Source organism: Notechis scutatus, chromosome 16 (genome assembly GCF_049901735.1).
Source record: "Notechis scutatus isolate UNSWTSFEM ecotype Mainland chromosome 16, rNotScu1.2, whole genome shotgun sequence".
Classification (NCBI taxonomy): Eukaryota; Metazoa; Chordata; class Lepidosauria; order Squamata; family Elapidae; genus Notechis; species Notechis scutatus.
The window spans coordinates 6,093,655-6,112,256 of NC_142024.1; the positions used below are offsets into that span (position 1 = coordinate 6,093,655).

Consider the following 18,602-nt stretch of genomic DNA (forward strand, 5'->3'; position numbering starts at 1 on the left):
TAAGCAATGGTCTGTGTTGTTTCAGCAAACCTATGAGGAAGCTGAGAAGGGCTTTGATGAGTCCGTGGCGAAAGAAAAGGGTGTGAATCGGGACGACCGAATCCATGGTGCCTTACTGATCCTCAATGAACTGGTGCGGATTAGCAGCATGGAAGGAGAGGTGAGTCCCTCCGTTGGGGAAGGGGACATGTTACTTTAAGACATTCCTGTCCTTCAGCGTGGATTAAAAAACCTTGAAATAAATAGTCATTGGACAGCCTGATGAATGGGGCCAGTTGGGACTGAGTTTTTCAGAGCATAATCTCATGAGCTGCAGAAAGATACGTGATTAGATATGTGTGCTTCTACACCATCATTGTTCCTATATGCTAAAATAAAATTTTACCCAACAGAATTGGAACAATTGAATGGTTGCTGCCGTTAAAGGCTACAAGTGGATGTGATAAGGAGTTGCTTTGACTCCACAAGGCTGCCCTTCTCTATTTCCAATCCTGAGGCACTAGCCTGCCCTGCTGCTCCTTTTTTTTTTTTTTTTGGGGGGATTCAATGTTTTTAACAACTGGTTCTGTGGGTGTGGCTTAGTTGGTGGGCGTGGCTTGATGGTAGTGTGACTGGCTGGGCGTGGCCAACTCAACATCACTCGCATCGAGGCACACATCTCCTCGCCTGGCCTCTCATGACTGTGGGGATGCTGCAATAGTCGTAAGTGTGAAAAATGGTCATAAGTCCCTTTTTTCAGTGCCGTTGTAACTTTGAATGGTCACTCCACACAAGCAAAGCACCAGCAAAGGAGGGGAAAAAAACTCCAGAGACGTTCCTGAGACAGGAAGTCTAGTCCTGCCAAGAATGTAATAAGGGTTAACGGAGAGGCAGTTTCTGCAAGCAACACCAGAATGTTTCCTTCCTGCCTTCCTTACAGGGTTAGCCCAGTAATTTCTTCTAACAACCGGTTCTCCGAACTGCTCAGAATGTTAACTGCCAGTTCTAGCGAATATGTTTGAACCTGTAGAATCCCACCCCGGGAGTGGGGGGGCAATTTTAACCCTCTGTTCTTCTTTCCATTTAGCGTCTCAGGGAAGAGATGGAAGAAATCACCCAGCAGCAGTTGGTGCATGACAAATACTGCAAGGATCTTTTGGGCTTCGGCACTAAGCCCCGTCACGTCACCCCCTTCTCCAGCTTCCAGTCGATACAGCCCCAACAGTGCAACGCCTTGATCGGACTTCTGGGCTTCAGCCCCCACTCAGGAATCCTGGGATTTGGGGCGTTACCGGTCCCAGCCAAGTCGACCTTGGTAGAAAGCCGATGCTGCCGAGAGCTGATGGAGGAGAAGTTTGACCAGGTGAACTTGGGTGGGGCGCTCCCTGTTTTCGTTCTGCTTCCCTTTCCCAATTGCAAATGTGCTTTTGAAGAGCATTCAGAAAGTCCTGAGAACTATCTCTTGCTGGGGCATAAAAAGCAAACAAAAGTGCCTTCTTGCATTTGGATGAGATGTTACCGATGGCAGAATTCTGCCTTATAAAAAGAATTACACCAGAACTGTATTTATCTAATACTGCAGATTTAACAATCCTCTTGGGTATCTTTCTAGTATCTTCGGTAAAAAGACGCTTCATTTGTTATTTTAAAAGAGAAAATGCTTGAGAAAGCTTCTCCTTTGTCTCCCTGCCTGCTTTCTAGCTTTCCTATCTGTCCCCAGCTGACATTTGAAGCGGTTTCCTTGTTGTTTTGGGGGCGCTGCTCAAGCTATTAATGGAACCTCTTTCACTTTTCAGGTGTGCTACTGGGTCCTGAAGTGCCGAAGCAGCAAAAATACTTTGATTCAAATGACTGTCCTCAGCTTATTGCCCCGGCTAGCTGCTTTCCGCCCTTCCGCTTTCACAGGTAAAGAGGAGGGATTTGAAGTTGGTACTTGGGAATGACACCAGAAAGATTGTGTTTCTTTCTTGGTCGTTTCTTTTCTGTGGAGGATATATAGAAGTATAGAACAATATGTGCCTCTACTACAGATTGGTCTTTTTTCCTCTGTGTAGAGCAGGGGTCTCCAACCTTGGCAACTTTAAGACTTGTGGAATTCAACTCCCAGAATTCCTCAGCCAGCTCTGCTCTGGGAGTTGAAGTCCACAGGTCTTAAAGTTGCCGAGGTTGAGACCCCTGGCATAGAGCATAGAGCAGTGGTTCCCAACCTTTTTTACCCGCACCCCTAAAGAAATTTCACTCGAACCTCGCACCCCTGAAATAAATAATAAATAAAAATGCCAACATATAGCCAATATCCTATTATTTACCTGGACTTTTCTCGCACCCCTGGAATATCGTCTCGCACCCCAGGGTGCGAGCACCCCAGGTTGGGAACCCCTGGCATAGAGGGAAATGAAGTACATTCAACTGAATGGCAGGTCCCTAAGCAGTTGAAAGATTTTGAGGATCCACTGTGCCAGCGCCCAAGAGCCGTGATGGCACGGTGGTTAGAATACAGTACTGCAGGCTAATTCTGCCCACAGCCCTTAGTCTGATTTTCACTGGCTCAAAGGTTGACTCAGCTTTTCATCCTTCCAAGGTGGGCCAAATGAAGACCCAGATTGTTGGGGGCAAAAGACTGACTCTGTAAACCACTTAGGGCTGTGAAGCACTGCGAAGTGGCATATAAGTCTTAAGTGCTATTTGTATTTCTAGTTTAATTCGGGAAGCCATTAAATACCTCCTCCTCCAGATTTTTACAGTCTTAGAGGAATGACTTCTTGGAAACATGTGCACTGTGTCCCGTTCATCCTTGATTACCTTGTTGGTACTCTGCATTTTTTTTTTTTTTTTTGGGAGCATGTTTGATTCCTCTGAATTAACAACCTGTGTTTTCTTAATGAAAGTGTGTGGTTTTTACTCTTTCTCCTCCACTGCTGTTGGGTGACCAGCTGACCACTACCTTCCTGATACCATGAGCCACGTCTTGAGCTGCGTGAAGAAGGAAAAGGAGCGGACGGCTGCTTTCCAAGCCCTGGGTTTGCTCTCTGTGGCTGTGCGATCAGAGTTCCAGGTTTACCTGCCCAAGGTTCTTGAAATTATCAAGGGGGCCCTTCCGTTGAAGGACTTTACCCACAAGTAAGTGGGGGTTTCCAATGATTGCGAGATATCCAGGGCTGTGCATCCCATTTTTAGTGGGAATGACAGCCCTCTAACAGTTGAAACAATTCCGAACTCTTGAGCGTTGATGGTTAATTAACACAAATGAATGTTCACTCTCATTTTGGGCATAGTTGAAAGTCATCAAAAAGAGATTCCGTAAGAGCTTTAATCCCAGAGCTCATTGCCCCAAACAGCTACTTCCCACATCAGGCCTTTGGGTGTTGAGGTCACAGTCACAGCTACTTTTTCCACCTCTGTCACCTGTAAACTTCTTGTCAGGTGGGGTGATAATGGCTATATGGCTAAGTTGCCGTTGTGTATGAAAGATTTGGCTTGCTTAAAGAAATGTCATCCCTGCCTCCTTAGGAGACAGAAAACCGTGCAGGTGGACGCCACTGTTTTCACTTGCATCAGCATGGTGGCACGAGCAATGGGTCCCTCTATTCAGCAAGACATCAAAGAACTTCTGGAGCCCATGCTGGCTGTGGGGCTGAGGTAGGTCTTGCATTCACTCCAGCAGCCTCCTTGTCTTCTGCTTTGGGCCTGCATTTCTCTCTCTTAATCACCAGGCGTTGTTATACTTTCATGAAAGTTGAAAACAGCCTCATGTTCAGTTGTGTAACAAACATGTGAGCAGCTGCTGAATTTCCTTTTTCTTGGGGGTTTGCTTTAGTGCCTAGAAAGCACTTGAGATTCGAAGCACTTTCTTGCCTGAGCATTGGGTTTCTTCACAAGCCTTGGACCAAAATCCGCTGCATATACTCTCCTGCTGAAATATACGATGATCTTTATTGTCACTTTTTTTCTGTGAATGCGCTGGCATGCGTTAAAAATGAAATTCTGATGCCCGCATATACACATGCATGCACACACACACACGTATAGGAGCACAGTGGTTAAAATGCAGTATTGCAGGCTAATTCTGCTGACTGCCGATTGCCAGCAGTTCAGTAGTTCGATCCTAGCCGGCTCAAAGTTGACTCAACCTTCCATCCTTCCGAGGTGGGTAAAATGAGGACCCAGATGGTTGGGGGCAATAGGCTGACTATGTGAAACGTTTAGAGAGGGCTGTGAAGCACTGTGAAAGCGGTATAGAGGTCTAAGTGCTATTACTATATATATATATATAAAATGCACACACGCTGTCCATTTTGAACACATAGCGAAAAAAGAGTCTTGAGAGTTAACTAGGTTGATACTTGAAGGTACGAAGCTATTATAAAAACTGGATGTTCTGCTTCGGATCCTTCCAGACCTTGACAAGGAAAACCAATCATGGAGAAGTTGTGTAGTGTCCATGACAATACTGTGAATCTTGGTCAAGCATCGCTTATATGCCATGATCTGAATAGAAGGAAATGAACATCCAATACCTTTTCAGCCATCCTCACCACTCTGTGTACAGCCTTCCCACTCGAAACAGTAATACATGTAATACAGTAATACAACAATAATATAATGTCTAGGCAAGGGTCTGGCAAGCCCCAACTAACAGTTTACCCATGGGCCTCTCTATCTTGTCCTCAGCCCTGCCCTGACAGCTGTCTTGTACGACCTGAGTCGCCAGATCCCACAGCTGAAGAAAGAGATCCAGGATGGGTTGCTGAAGATGCTCTCCCTTGTGCTAATGCATCGCCCGCTGCGTCACCCAGGCATGCCGAAAGGGCTCGCCCACCAGCTGGCTTCTCCCAGCCTCACCAACATTCCCGAGGCCAACGACGTGGCCAGCATCACTCTCGCCCTCCGCACCCTGGGCAGCTTCGAGTTTGAAGGTGAGCACGCAGGAGAGGAGGAGGCAAGCGGGAATCCAACCTGGGTAAGAGAGCTGGCCAAACCGCCCCGTTTCTGTCTGTCCCCCCGCTTTTGTTAGGGCATTCATTGACTCAGTTCGTCCGGCACTGTGCGGATCACTTCCTCAACAGCGAGCACAAGGAAGTGCGCATGGAAGCGGCCCGGACCTGTTCCCGCTTACTCACGCCTTCCATTCACCTGATCAGCGGCCATGCCCATGTGGTCAGCCAGACCGCCGTCCAGGTGGTGGCTGACGTCCTCAGCAAACTCTTGGTGGTTGGGATCACAGACCCCGGTAAGTCTCAGGAGTTAGGGAAGAGGGTGCTTCTGGGTGTGACCGCTCGGTGGTGTCTTCCTGGGGAAGGGGATACCTTTCGTAGGAGAATTTACATAACAGGGGGTCCAAACTTTATTTCTTGCCACCTGCAATGGAAATAACTTGGCAGATGATGGTGAGAAATACCTCCAGCTTCCTGAAGATCATCTGATATAGGTAGTCCTCAACTTAACACCTGTTAGCTTAGTGACCACAGCACTGAAAAAGCGACTTAGGGTCATGCTTACAGCATCCCATGAGCCGTGGTGGCGCAGTGGTGAGAGTGCAGTACTGCAGGTTACTTCTGCCGACAGCCGGCTGCCTGCAATTTGGCAATTTGAATCTCACCGGACGGAAGGTCGACTCAGCCTTCCGTCCTTCCGAGGTGGGTCCAGTGAGGACCCAGAGTGTTGGGGTCAAGAGGCTGACTCTGTAAACCACTTAGAGAGGGCTGGGAAGCACTGTGAAGCGGTATATAAATCTCAGTGCTGTTGCTACCCCATTGGTCACATGATCAAAATTCAACCGCTTGACAACTGACTCGTATTTTATGATGGTTGCGATGTCCCGGGGTCATGTGACCAGATTTGCGACTTTCCGACAGCGGGGAAGCCAGATTCACTTAACAACGGTGCAACCTAATTTAACAACTGCAGCAATCCACTTAACAACCGTGGCAAGGAAGATCGTAAAAACGGGGCAAAACTCTTGTCTTTGCTTAGCCACAGAAATATTGTGGCTCCATTGTGGCCGTAAGTTGAGGACTACCTGTAGAGTCCATGCCGACGGCGCTGGATCAAGCCCAGGTTCAGCGGACTTGATCCTCTGGTTTCCTGCTTGCGTTGTCCTCCCCCCCAACCATCTGCTGTACGACTCTGCCCTCTCCAGACCCCGACATACGCTACTGCGTCCTGGCGTCCTTGGACGAGCGCTTCGATGCCCACCTGGCCCAGGCAGAGAACTTGCAGGCCCTTTTCGTTGCTCTGAACGACCAGGTGTTTGAAATCCGCGAGCTGGCCATCTGCACCGTGGGCCGGCTGAGCAGCATGAACCCGGCCTTCGTCATGCCATTCCTCCGGAAAATGCTAATTCAGGTAACGGTGTGGGAGGAGGTATCGAGCCAAACCCTCTCTCTGCCCTGGCAGTGCCCCCAAAGGTCACTTCGTTGTAGCTCAGAGGTGAAAGGGATCGTTTTGGTTTTTATTTTTTTTGTCTTTGTAAACAGGCCATCAGCATTGATCAGGGGTGGGATTCTACCGGTTCTGTCCAATTCTGTAGAAAAGCAGGAAACAGAGAGCTTACATAGAACCGGTTTCTATGTCTACTGCTGTTTTGGCCCGCCCGCCCGCCCGCCCGGGCTATTACCTGATCTTTATTTCCTGCGTTTTCAACCGCAGCTGCTTTGCGCGACACAGCTGCGGTTGAAAAAAGCAGGAAAAAAGTCCTTTTTTTCAACCGCTGCGCACTTGCACACAGCGCTGCTCAGCTGTCCGGGCAGCTCAGCGGGTCGTAAATTGCACTCACGCGACTCGCGCGCACGACGCAGAGCAACAGAACCAGTAGTTATACCGGTCGGATCCCATCCCTAGTAATGAGAGTTTTGCAGTGATAATTCAGCGCCAGGAAAAAAAAAAAACACAGATGGCTGATGCTTTTTTTAACATCTTTATAAACATAACTAGATTTTACAAACCAGTTGTAGATTTCTCCAACGTGGAGCAAACTCAAAACAGAAACATGTTGCAAGTTCAGAGCAGAGCAAACAAGTTAGTTTAATCTTTAATAGACTCAGAGCTCAACATAGCTGCAGAGTTGCAGAGCTTAATATAGAGCCACGCCTAGGCTACTTTTAGTTTCAGTTTCCAAACAGTCCTCATTGGCTGACTTAGTTGCTATGCCTATTCATTGGCTGACCTTGTTATCAAGCTCTATTCCAGTTCATGAATAGACCCTGACAATCAGCTCCGTTGTTATACATACAGTGATGGATTTTCAGAAATTCTCCCCATTTTCATTTATTTCATATTTCTTAACTGCCCATCTCCCTTGGAGATACTTTCTGCCCCAAAGCAGAAATTATAGAAAATGGGAGGCAATTCTGAGTTATTTTCATTAGTATTCACTAACGATGGATTATTAGTAGACTCTAATCATTAGAGTCATTAGGCTGTTCGATCCTGACTGGCTCGAGATTGACTCAGCCTTCCGTCCTTCCGAGGTTGGTAAAATGAGGACCCAGATTGTTGGGGGTGATAGGCTGACTTTGTAAACCGCTTAGACGGGGTTGTAAAGCACTGAAGCGATTGATAAGTCTAAAGGCCACCGCTAATGTGGGTACACCAGTAGTGATAAGTAACAGGTAGAGAAAATTCAGAGGAGCATTTTTTGGCCCTTTGAAGAATAAGGACATCACATTCACACAAATCAGCTTTTTGCTTCTCAGCTGGAATTCTTTCCTCCTTTCTCTTGCTCTTAACCCTGAACCATCTCCTTCTCCCTTCCAGATACTGACCGAGCTGGAGCACAGTGGCGTGGGCAGAATCAAAGAGCAGAGTGCCAGGATGTTGGGCCACTTGGTCTCCAATGCCCCCCGGCTCATTCGCCCCTATATGGAACCCATCCTCAAGGTAAGGCGGCCGTGGTGTATGGGGGCGACTTTTTGAATCCCCTTCGTGGCTGCCAAGGTCCTTCCCTTTGTCCTCCAGAGTCAAACGCCTCCAGGTGGTCTCTTCCTCCAGCCACTATGTTGAAAAAAAAGATGGATTTAATGGTTGCATCCATCTCTCTCCTCCTGAGGAGAGAGCTTAAAATGTCCTTTCCTCAATAGGATGGGAAAGAAATGGGTATAGGTAACCCTCGACTTACAACATTTCATTTCGTGACTGTCCAAAGTTACCAACGCCACTGAAAAACGTGATTTATGATCATTTTTTGCCATTACGACCATTTGCACCATCCTCACGGTCACATGATCAAAATTCAGGTGCTTGGCAACTGTCAACATATTTAGGACGGTCACAGTGTCCCGAGGTCATGTCATCCCCTTTGGCGACCCTCCGATGAGCCCAGTCAATGGGGAAGCCAGATTCACTTAACAAACCAGGTCGCTAACTTATCCCTGCAATGATTCATTTAACAACGGAGGCAAGAAAGGATGTAAACTGGGGCAAAACTCGCTTTAACACCCTTAACAACAGAACTTTTGGGGCTCCATTGGGGGTCTTAAGTCTGAAGGACCACCTGTATTTTATGAGATCCTTTGTTTCTTATCCCTTTTGCTTTTGTTCTGTGTGCCACTGGACAGGCATTGATCGTGAAACTGAAAGACCCAGATCCTGATCCAAACCCCGGTGTGATCAATAATGTCTTGGCCACCATTGGTGAACTGGCCCAGGTAAGTTATGCCAGTCCTTCTTCAGCAGCCGCTGAAAGCAGTGAGTCCCTTCCTTCCCACCGCAGCATCGTTCCATCATTATTCTGCCCTTTTGCGTTCCTGTTTTTCACATCTGGATTCCCCCCCCAAATAGGTGAGTGGGCTGGAGATGCGAAAGTGGGTGGATGAGCTTTTCATCATCATCATGGACATGCTCCAGGACTCCTCCTTGCTCGCCAAAAGACAGGTGAGTGGCCTGCAGAGGTGATGGCCTGGTCCACCTCCTTGGGCCTGAGAAATTGCCCTCCCCCCACACACTTTTGATGTCAAGGATGCTGCCCTCTGCTTATGAGCCCCCTTGTGATGGGCCGTCCAAGGCCGATTCTCTCCCCTTGGGCTGAATAACAGAGTTGGAAGGGACCTTGGAGGTCTTCTAGCCCACCTCCCTGGTCAAGCAGAAGACCTATACCATTTCAGACAGATGATTATCCAATCTCCTGTCAGAAACTTCCAGGGTTGGAGCACCCACAACTTCTTGAGACAAGTCATTCCACAGGTTAATTCTTCTCCCTGTCAGGAAATGTCTCCGTAGTTCTAAGTTGCTTCTGTCCTTGATTAGTTTCCACACGTTGCTTCTTCTCCTGCCTTCTCAGGTGCTTTGGAGAATAGCTTGACTCCCTCTTCTTCAGGACAGCCCCTGAGATATTGGGAGACTGCGATCACATCACCCCTGGTCCTTCTTTTCATCCGATTAGACATACCCAATTCCTGCAACCGTTTTTCCTATGTTTCAGCCATATTGTTTCCCTCTTGAAATGGGCAATATTTCTACTTACCTGTTCTGAAAGTTCTTAAATGGTTTCTGTTTACGTTGTTGTTTGCTTTTTTTTTAAAAAAAAGAAGAAATAAAATTGGTGCCTGTGATAGAAGCTGACAAGCTGTTTACTTCTCTCCCGGCCCTTTAGTCAATGCAGCGAAACACTTGGCAAACTATTTAGACGGGGCTGTAATTTCTGTCTTCTCCTGTGGTGGATCTTTCCCAGGTGGCTTTATGGACCCTGGGGCAGCTGGTAGCCAGCACTGGCTACGTGGTGGAACCCTATAGGAAGTACCCAACTCTCCTCGAGGTGCTGCTGAACTTCTTGAAAACGGAGCAGAACCAGGGTACTCGAAGAGAGGTAGGCCTCTTCGGTCTCTCGGCTCGGCAGGCCTGAGAAGGGAGGAGGACGGGCTTTTGGAAAGTTTTCTCAAATGCGTCAGAGGAAAATGAACGTGCTTTCGCTTCATCCCATCTTTTCACGCCTGCAAGAAAAGAAGGGCCACATGATCCTTTTATCGGGAGAAATTGTGCCCCGGGAAACCCAATTGTGAAATTTGGGCCTTCACCTTGTGTGTGTGTGTGTGTTTTTTTTCCCCCTCCCCTCTTCCATTTTCACTGTCAGGCTATTCGCGTCCTTGGCCTCCTGGGAGCTCTGGATCCATATAAACACAAGGTGAACATTGGTATGATAGACCAGTCCAGGGATGCTTCGGCGGTGAGCCTCTCGGAGTCTAAATCCAGCCAAGATTCTTGTAAGTGAACTGAGGAACAAACGTTCTGAGTCAACCTCTGTCCAAAAAGAAAAAAGCAGTCTTGTTATTTAGTAGTTCACTTTTAAAAAAATCAGAAATTAGCTCACTTGAGCTTGGATGGTAATCGCAATAGCCCTTAGACTTATATACCGCTTTACAGTGCTTCACAGCCCTCTCTAAGCGGTTTACAGAGTCAGCCTCTTTGCCCCCAACAATCTGGGTCCTCATTTTACCCACCTCGGAAGGATGGGAGGCTGAGTCGACCTTGAGCCGATCAGGATCGAACTGCTGGCAGTGGGCAGAGTTTGCCTGCAATACCCTATTCTAACCACAGGGAGGGAGGGAAGGAAGGAAAATAGCAACAGCACTTATATACCGCTTCACAGTGCCTTACAGCCTCCTCTAAGCGGTTTACAGAGTCAGCCTCTTTGCCCCTCAACAATCTGGGTCCTCATTTTACCCACCTCGGAAGGATGGAAGGCTGAGTTCAACCTTGAACTGGTCAGGACCGAACTCCTTGCATTGGGCAGAATTAGCCTGCAATACTCCATTCTAACCACCGGCTCTTCATGTGGCCGTGGATGCTTCAAAACAAAGCCATTTTTATTTTTAAATGGGATGATCGGAATCAAAATTAAAAACCAAGACCCATTCAGGGCACCCAGTGCATTTGAAGACCAGCTCCCTCCTCCTTAAGGTTCTTCCATCTCAGATCCATAAAGTCATTGCAAACAGTCTAGTCTCAGCTTGCTTTGGATGTTGGTCGCCTGTTGCGTTCTGCAGACATTGAATGGAGACTCTGCTCCTTTCCAGCTGACTACAGCACCAGCGAGATGCTGGTTAACATGGGGAACCTCCCGCTGGACGAGTTCTACCCCGCCGTCTCCATGGTGGCCCTCATGAGGATCTTCCGGGACCAGTCCTTGTCCCACCACCACACCATGGTGGTCCAAGCCATCACCTTTATTTTCAAGTCCCTTGGCCTCAAGTGCGTGCAGTTCCTGCCTCAAGTGATGCCCACTTTCCTCAGCGTCATTCGGGTTTGCGATGGGGCCATCAGGGAGGTGAGTGCGCCCCCAGGAAGCAGAAATCGCTTCAAAGAGGGGAAAAATAATGGAAACATGGCTCTTTTGAGAAGGGAGGGGGGCAGAGGCCGGCCGAGTTATCTGTGCTGCCAGTGGGCTAAAGAAGCGAATGATCATTTCCATTCCCTGGGGTTTTTTTTTGGTTGTTCCTCTTGGAACGTGACACGATGCCAACCATTCTTCTCTCCTTCAAGCTAAACCTGGCTGCCCTGGGACTTCCTTTTTCATGGCAAATACTCCCAGGTGGAATCATTCTCCTGCCCAGAGAAATGGAGCCTTTTTTTAGCTTAGTCCTGCTGTTCTTGGTGTGCTTTGGCCCAGTTGTTGTTCTCAAGTCTCTGTAACCACTCACACGTTTTGCGTTGTCCTCTTCAGAAGGGGAGAATGTGGCCCGTCCCTACTGGCTAAGTTCTCCCAGCTCCTTGGCCACCGTTGCTCATCTGCTAGCCTTTATTTTGCCTGAGGTCCACGCATTCTGTGTTGCCCCAGGCCACAGTCAACGAGACCTTGATGCAACTCTTCAAGAAGCCATCATCCCCTGCAAAGGTCTACATCGCTTCTCATCTTTGGTTGTTTGAAAGGGTATGGACCTCAACTCCCAGAATCCCCTGGCAGTTTGATGTCCACACATCTTCAAAACAGCCCAGGTGGAGAAACACTGTTCGACAGTGACGTGGTTGTAACTGCAGGTGGAGAGCTGTGGGGCAAAGAGAGAGAACACCTCGTTCCTGGCCAGCCACAAGGCTGATACTGATAAACCCATGTCTCGGTTTATCTCTTGGATCAAACTTTGACTGTGACTGCAAGAGACAGGATGCAGTCCAGGGAAAGAAAGACAGAAAAAAAGGAAGGAGGGATGGAAGAGAAGGGAGAGGGAAGGAGAGAGGGAGGGAGGAGAGAGACAAGGGGAAGGGGGGGAAGAGGAGACAGAAGGAAGAGGGAGGGAAGGAGATAAGAAAGGAAGAGGGAGAAAGGAAGGCAATAGAGAGGAAAGGAGGAAGGGAAGAGGAGAAGGAGGGAGGGAGGGAGGAAGGAAGGAAGTCCAAGCAGAATCCGTCTGGACTCAGCTTCAACATCTACTGGAGTCCTGAATAACGTCATAGTTGGGAACCATGGAAATCCCTACAGTGCTTTGGGTGGGAGCCATTCTAAAGGGACTTTTGTAGACCCACCTTCTCCCCGTATGGAACCACTGAATGGAAGCCCCTGTTTGTGGTAACCCGGCCCTGGTTGCGTGACCGGACCTGGCCTGCCTTTGATGCCCTTTGCCTCCTGTCTTTAAAAATTTGCAGGTAAAAGAAGATGGTGATAGTGTGCTGGGGAGAAGAGCCGAGGTGGGTACGCTTGGCATTTAAGTGCCCCCCAAAGGCACTTCCTGAGTTAGCTACAAAGCTTCTCAAATTCCTAATCAAAGATGCGCTTTTTGCTACTTCTTTTTCACAGCACTCTCTCACAAATTCCCCCCCAACTGGTCCTTTTCTCTCTCTCTCTCTGCTCTCTGCTCTCTTTTGCATTGGATAAAGGTGGATAATCAAGTGGATCCTGATTTGCACCAGCCCCATAAAATCTCTCTTGATCACTGGATTCTCAGCCTGAAACTTAACCGCCTTCTCTTTCTGCAAGCCGCCTCGGTTTCCTGCTGTCTCTTTTTCCCAAGGAGGGTGCTGGACATGCAGAGAGGGACAGTTTAGGGGTGTCAGGGAAAAGTTGTGTGCGTTTGAAGGAGCTGAGAAAAGGCAGGGACAGGCTTGGAAAGCAGAGCTGGGAAACTCTTCGTTTCTGGTGTTTATAACTATTTGCATGCCTGAAACTTCTGCGCTTGCCTAAACGCACACAGCAGTGTTGGCCAAGCCATGGTTGTGAGCCGCTGACATTAACTGCGTACTTGAGGAGACAGCATGACACAGAAGCAAACAAATACGTGAAAGGGGAGGCGGGGTGAGGATTGAAAGCCCCTCAAAGCGCACCTGGCCGTTTTGCTCTTTCTCCCCTTTCTAGTTCCTCTTCCAGCAGCTGGGAATGCTGGTGTCCTTTGTGAGAAGCCATATTCGACCTTACATGGATGAAATCGTTACCCTCATGAGGGTGAGTACCACCCTTGGACATTTGGCAAGGAAATCCCAATTCGGAGGACATGTTTTAAAAGTGACGTGTGACTGAATTTCCTTCGACACTGAGCAGCAACGGAAGAGAAGGCTAGTCCTTATGAAAGGCCAATGAAAAAGGCCAGTGGCGCAATGCATACGCTGGGGTTCGTTGATCATAAATGCGGAATCAGGAACAGAATGCGTTCAGCTGTTTTGCAATGTTTCCCTGGCTTTCCTGTTGGGATAACCATTCCAGCTTTTTGACACATTCATACCCGCCTTGCTGGAAAACGTACTCAAGAAGGATGTTCAGGAAAGGCAGGAAAAGGGAAGCATTTTAAAGCATTTAAAGAAGAGGTTTTTTTTTTATTTAAAAAAGGTAGAAGCTTCTGTAAAAGATATATATTTTTATTCTAAACTGTAAGGGGATAAAATCCAGTCTCAAATGTCTGCAGAGATTTGGCTTGGTCCACCGTAAGATTTTGAACATAAAGCGAATTTCCATCTTTCCGAGATGGAATTGGAGCTTCTGATGGTGGAATTTAACCTTCGAACCATTTTAACCCTGTAGGACTGTAATAAGAATCCGTTCTTTTTCATGCTTTCTGGCTTTCTGTCCTAATGTTGCTTCCTTTTCCCCCTTCTCCAGGATTTCTGGGTGGTAAATAACTCCATCCAGAGCACGATTATCCTCCTCATCGAGCAGATAGTGGTGGCCCTCGGTGGGGAGTTCAAGCTCTACCTTCCCCAGCTCATCCCGCACATGCTTCGTGTCTTCATGCACGACAGCAGCAGCACCCGCAGCGTTTCCACCAAGGTGAGCCGGGGGACACAGGTGGTTGCTTCCCACATCCTGGTCTGATTCAAACTACAATCAGCCCTCAGAATCCTGGCCTGCTGCAGGCCGGGACAAGTTAATCATCTTGGATATATGATTTTCGTTCCCAGGAAGACCTAACATCATTTGTTTCAGTTCTGATAGAAACATGGAAGTGCCTGTCCCAACTGCTTTAAGAATCACTCAAATAAATTATGATTAGAAGATACCAGGAAACCTGTATAAAATTTATTTATTTTTATTTTATTTGGTTTGTCAATTGCTTACAAGATAATAGGTATAAAGTAAAAACATAGTTATGAATACATGGATACATATAAGAAAAACAAAAGAAACAATAGGACAGGGACGGTAGGCATATTGTTGCGCTTATGCACGCCCCCTACAGGCCTCTTAGGAAAGGGGTGAGGTCAATAGTAGACAGTCTGAGGTTAAAGTTTTTGGGGTTTGGGGAAGAAACCACAGAGTCAGGTAGAGTATTCCAGACATTGACCGCTCTGTTGCTGAAGTCGTATTTCCTGCAATCAAGTTTGGTGCGATTAACCTTGAGTTTGTATCTATTGTTTGCTCTTGTGTTGTTATGGTTGAAGCTGAAGTATTCATTGACAGGTAGGACATTGCAATGTATGATTTTATATACTATACTTAGATGTTTTACAGGTGGTATTTGCCACTGGCAAGGCTAGCAAAGATGTTTAAAAACATGTCCACCAAATGTTGGAAATGCAATCAGACGCTGGTCTCTTACTACCATATGTGGTGGACATGTTGAAAAGAAAATTTTGGATGAAAATACACACACGTTTAGAGAAGATGTTAAAGCAACGTACAGATTTAAAGCCCGAAATATTTTTGACAAATATGAAGGGGACATATATTTAATACCACGTGTCTTGACAGCAGTGAGAATTGTATTGTGCGTATTTGCACAACACTGGATGAGGAAACACCTACAGAAGAGAATATAATTTTTAAAAAATGCTATATTGTGCAGAAATGGATAGGTTGACGTTAAAGATAAAGGATAAAAAAAGATACAGAATACTTTTGAACGTAGGGTGTGTTTTACCTATGGTTAGATAATAGAGGTAGAAATTGGAAATTACGATTATGTATAAGTACATTGACCCAGATAACATACACCGTTTACTAAGCACTTATGTATATTAAAGAAAAATGTATAAATAATATATGTATGTCTGTTTCGAATCTTGCCCTTGATTCCTATTGAGTTTGCTTTCCGTCCTTTCCAGCTGCTGAATGCCATCCAGTTGTTTGGAGCCAACCTGGACGATTACCTGCACTTATTACTGCCTCCCATTGTGAAGCTTTTTGATGCACCTGACGCCCCCCTGTCTGCTCGCAAGTAAGAATGGAGGTTGTCCCCATGGCATCATCCCTGTTTTACAGGCTTTTAATAGAAGACGCCGCCAGTCCTTCCAAATACTTAAAACTTTTCTCAAAAAGACACCCACACACCTGTCCTTCTTTTGGGTTTATCTGTGTCCAGTGTGTGTTTGCAATTGCTTTGCGTTCTCTCTCCTTCCAGAGCTGCCTTGGAAACTGTGGACCGATTAACCGAGTCCCTTGATTTCACGGATTACGCTTCGCGGATTATCCATCCCATCGTGCGAACTCTCGACCAGAGCCCAGAGCTTCGCACAACGGCCATGGACACGCTCTCCTCCCTCGTCTTCCAGCTGGGGAAAAAGGTAAAATGGGGATTATTTTTTTCCAAGGGGAGAGATCCTGACTCCGCCGAATTTAAATCCTTTCCTTTAAAACATAAAAGAACGGTCGATGGAATGGGGTACATTTTTAAGTAAAGTTTTTAAGAAGAGATTGGGCAACCGTTTGTCTGGAACGGTGTAGGGTTTCCTGCCTGAGCAGAGGGATGGACTAGAAGACCTCCAAGGTCCCTCCCAACTCTGTTATTCAGTATTCTGTAAATTGTTCCTTAGGTGGCTGGGGAAGGGACACTGTAAGTTTGAACTTTTAACGAGACATTAGATGGTATAGGTTTAAATGAAATGTTGGCTATATCCTCTAGGGTTTTTTTTTTATTGCAAAACATGAAACGACCTCTTTAAATGGATCAGTGGCGCTTGAAAATTTAGAAGGTTGCGTGGGCCCCAAAACTAACACAATAACAAGGCGCTGTAAAATATTCCACAGCTGATAGACAAATTCCATTAAATGTAACCATCTATTTTTTAAAATTTTTTTAATGATTTTCCTCAAGCTGTTTCTGAAAGAGCATATCGTACGTGACACATCTCAGGACTGCACCCCCCGTGCAGATCCAGTTTTTAAAAATTACACTCCTTGGCGTTGGTTCTGAGCTGCTGCTATTCTCTTCTCACTGTCATTATCCTTGCCAACGAAAAGGAAGCCTTCCTGGGGCCTAACTCTTCTTCTCGCCCCTGCAGTATCAGATCTTTATCCCGATGGTGAACAAAGTATTGGTGCGTCACAGGATAAACCACCAACGATACGACGTCCTCATCTGCAGGATTGTGAAGGTCAGTGAGACTCCTCAAGAAGCCATTTTATTCACTGGTTTATGAAGGTACATATGAATCAAGGATTTCCCCAGCCCGACCTCCCAGGTTTCCACATAGACCAAGTAAAGTTCCCATTGTTATGGGGACCATGTCTCTCACTTGCACACCTGCCAAATCGTCCTTGAAAGTTTCCAGTTTCTCACAAACTTCAGTGGAGCTGCAGAAGTTTCGTTTTCTCTGGTTAACCCTCCCATAACAAATGCCTTTCTCCCCCCCCCTGCCCCCGGTCCTTCCTCTCATGACAAGTTGAAACGATGAGACCCGTAGATGCCGATGTTTCATCCTGGACACTTCCGTTCGGCCACGAGTACAAACCACAGCAGTGCAAACCCAACTATAAAGCGAGGTTTGGTTTTGATGAATTGCTCTGCTCTGCTCTGCGTTAGGGCTACACTCTTGCCGATGAAGAAGACGACCCCCTGATATACCAGCACCGCATGCAGAGGAGCAGCCAAGGAGAGGCCCTCGCCAGCGGCCCGGTCGAAACGGGGCCCATGAAGAAGCTGCACGTCAGCACCATCAACTTACAGAAGGTAAACCAGCCATTTCAGCAACAGAGTTTCTGATGCTTTTTGTGGCATCAAAATTGCCCAGGACCAGTTTGCGGTGATCTAGCACAAGGGTGTCAAACCCTATTTCATTGAGGGCCGCATCAGGGTTGTCCTTGACCTTGGGGGCACAGGGTGAGCATGGCCAGCTTGTCGTCACTCCTGTCGGGGGCACCTTTGGTGGCCAAGTGCTAAGGCAGGACTTCCTTCCGACCCTTCCTCGCTGCCTGCCTGCCTTCCTTCCTTCCTTCCTTCCTTCCTTCCTTCCTTCCTTCCTTCCTTCCTTCCTTCCTTCCTTCCTTCCTTCCTTTTCTTCTTTTTCCTTTCCTCTTCATTCTCCTTTCTTCTTCCTTCCCCTCTTTATTTTTCCTTCCTTGCTCGCTTCCCATCTTCCCTTCTTTTTCTTTGCCTTTCCTCTTTCTCCCTTTCGGTCCCTTCTTGCATGCTCAAATACAAAAGGGGAAATATTTCTCATTTTGTTTTGTTTTTAGTTTGTTTTGCTAGTGAAAATGGAGCCCGGGGGGGCTGCGTGCGCTCCCCCAGGCCCTGTTTTCGGCTACCATGGCCTCCTGCAGCCCTCTGCCAGCCAAAACGGAGATCGTTTTGGCTACCAGAGGGCTGCAGGAGGTCATCACGGCCGAAAAAGAGACCCCAGGGAAGGGGGAGTGCACACAGCCCTCCCGGACTCCGTTTTGGCTGGCAGAGGCAGCGCGGAACGGTCTTTTCGCTGTCTCCATGGTGGCCTCATGGGCCAGATCTAACCTGTGGGCCTTGAGTTTGACACCCCTGATCTAGAAAACTTCATGTCCCTTTCAAAACAGAGGCAGTATTTGTCAGACAGGTTTCCCCCACATTCAGAGAACTTAAAAAAATAAAGCTTCTAGACAACTGGAGGAATCTGTCCCTGTGCAGACAGATTCATGAAGGATCGGGCCATCGATAGGGACTAATAAGTGTAGAAAGTTATGATATTCTTTTAAACCTCAGGTAGCATTAAAACCTCAAATGGTTGGGAAGCGGCATCAAATGAGAGTGAAGCTTGCAAAATTGAAATTCATCTAGTTATTCAATATGAGAACCAGAACGCTTGGCTGGATGGGACTGAGAGCTGGCTGGGGAATTCTGGGAATTTGAAGTCCGTACGCCTTCAAAGTGGCCGAGCTTGAGAACCCCATCCATACCTACAGTTGTGTCACCATCTTCCAACTCTTCTTGCCTTCACAAAGCAGCCCATTAAATGGCAGAAGATTCAGCCACATGATTGGGGAGGGGGTGTTTCAGGGCTGCCGAAGTGGAGTTAGGGCC

At 47.3% G+C, this 18,602-nt stretch overlaps 1 protein-coding gene across 2 annotated transcripts in view; it reads left to right on the forward strand.

Moving 5' to 3' along the window:
- MTOR (mechanistic target of rapamycin kinase) overlaps positions 1-18,602 on the forward strand; it is a 65,495-nt gene that overhangs the window by 3,908 nt on the left and 42,985 nt on the right. Inside the window, exons 6-26 of one of the 2 annotated variants that reach the window (XM_087944749.1) lie at positions 26-160; positions 1,067-1,342; positions 1,776-1,884; positions 2,913-3,099; positions 3,490-3,618; positions 4,651-4,895; positions 4,994-5,209; positions 6,119-6,324; positions 7,735-7,857; positions 8,535-8,624; positions 8,758-8,850; positions 9,647-9,781; positions 10,046-10,175; positions 10,989-11,239; positions 12,553-12,594; positions 13,259-13,345; positions 13,997-14,164; positions 15,439-15,551; positions 15,735-15,897; positions 16,615-16,707; positions 17,136-17,282. In XM_087944749.1, coding sequence (XP_087800875.1) covers positions 26-160; positions 1,067-1,342; positions 1,776-1,884; positions 2,913-3,099; positions 3,490-3,618; positions 4,651-4,895; positions 4,994-5,209; positions 6,119-6,324; positions 7,735-7,857; positions 8,535-8,624; positions 8,758-8,850; positions 9,647-9,781; positions 10,046-10,175; positions 10,989-11,239; positions 12,553-12,594; positions 13,259-13,345; positions 13,997-14,164; positions 15,439-15,551; positions 15,735-15,897; positions 16,615-16,707; positions 17,136-17,282 — 3,138 coding nt within the window. The remainder of the gene's footprint in view (positions 1-25; positions 161-1,066; positions 1,343-1,775; positions 1,885-2,912; positions 3,100-3,489; positions 3,619-4,650; positions 4,896-4,993; positions 5,210-6,118; positions 6,325-7,734; positions 7,858-8,534; positions 8,625-8,757; positions 8,851-9,646; positions 9,782-10,045; positions 10,176-10,988; positions 11,240-12,552; positions 12,595-13,258; positions 13,346-13,996; positions 14,165-15,438; positions 15,552-15,734; positions 15,898-16,614; positions 16,708-17,135; positions 17,283-18,602) is intronic. The other variant, XM_087944750.1, reaches the window with a different exon arrangement.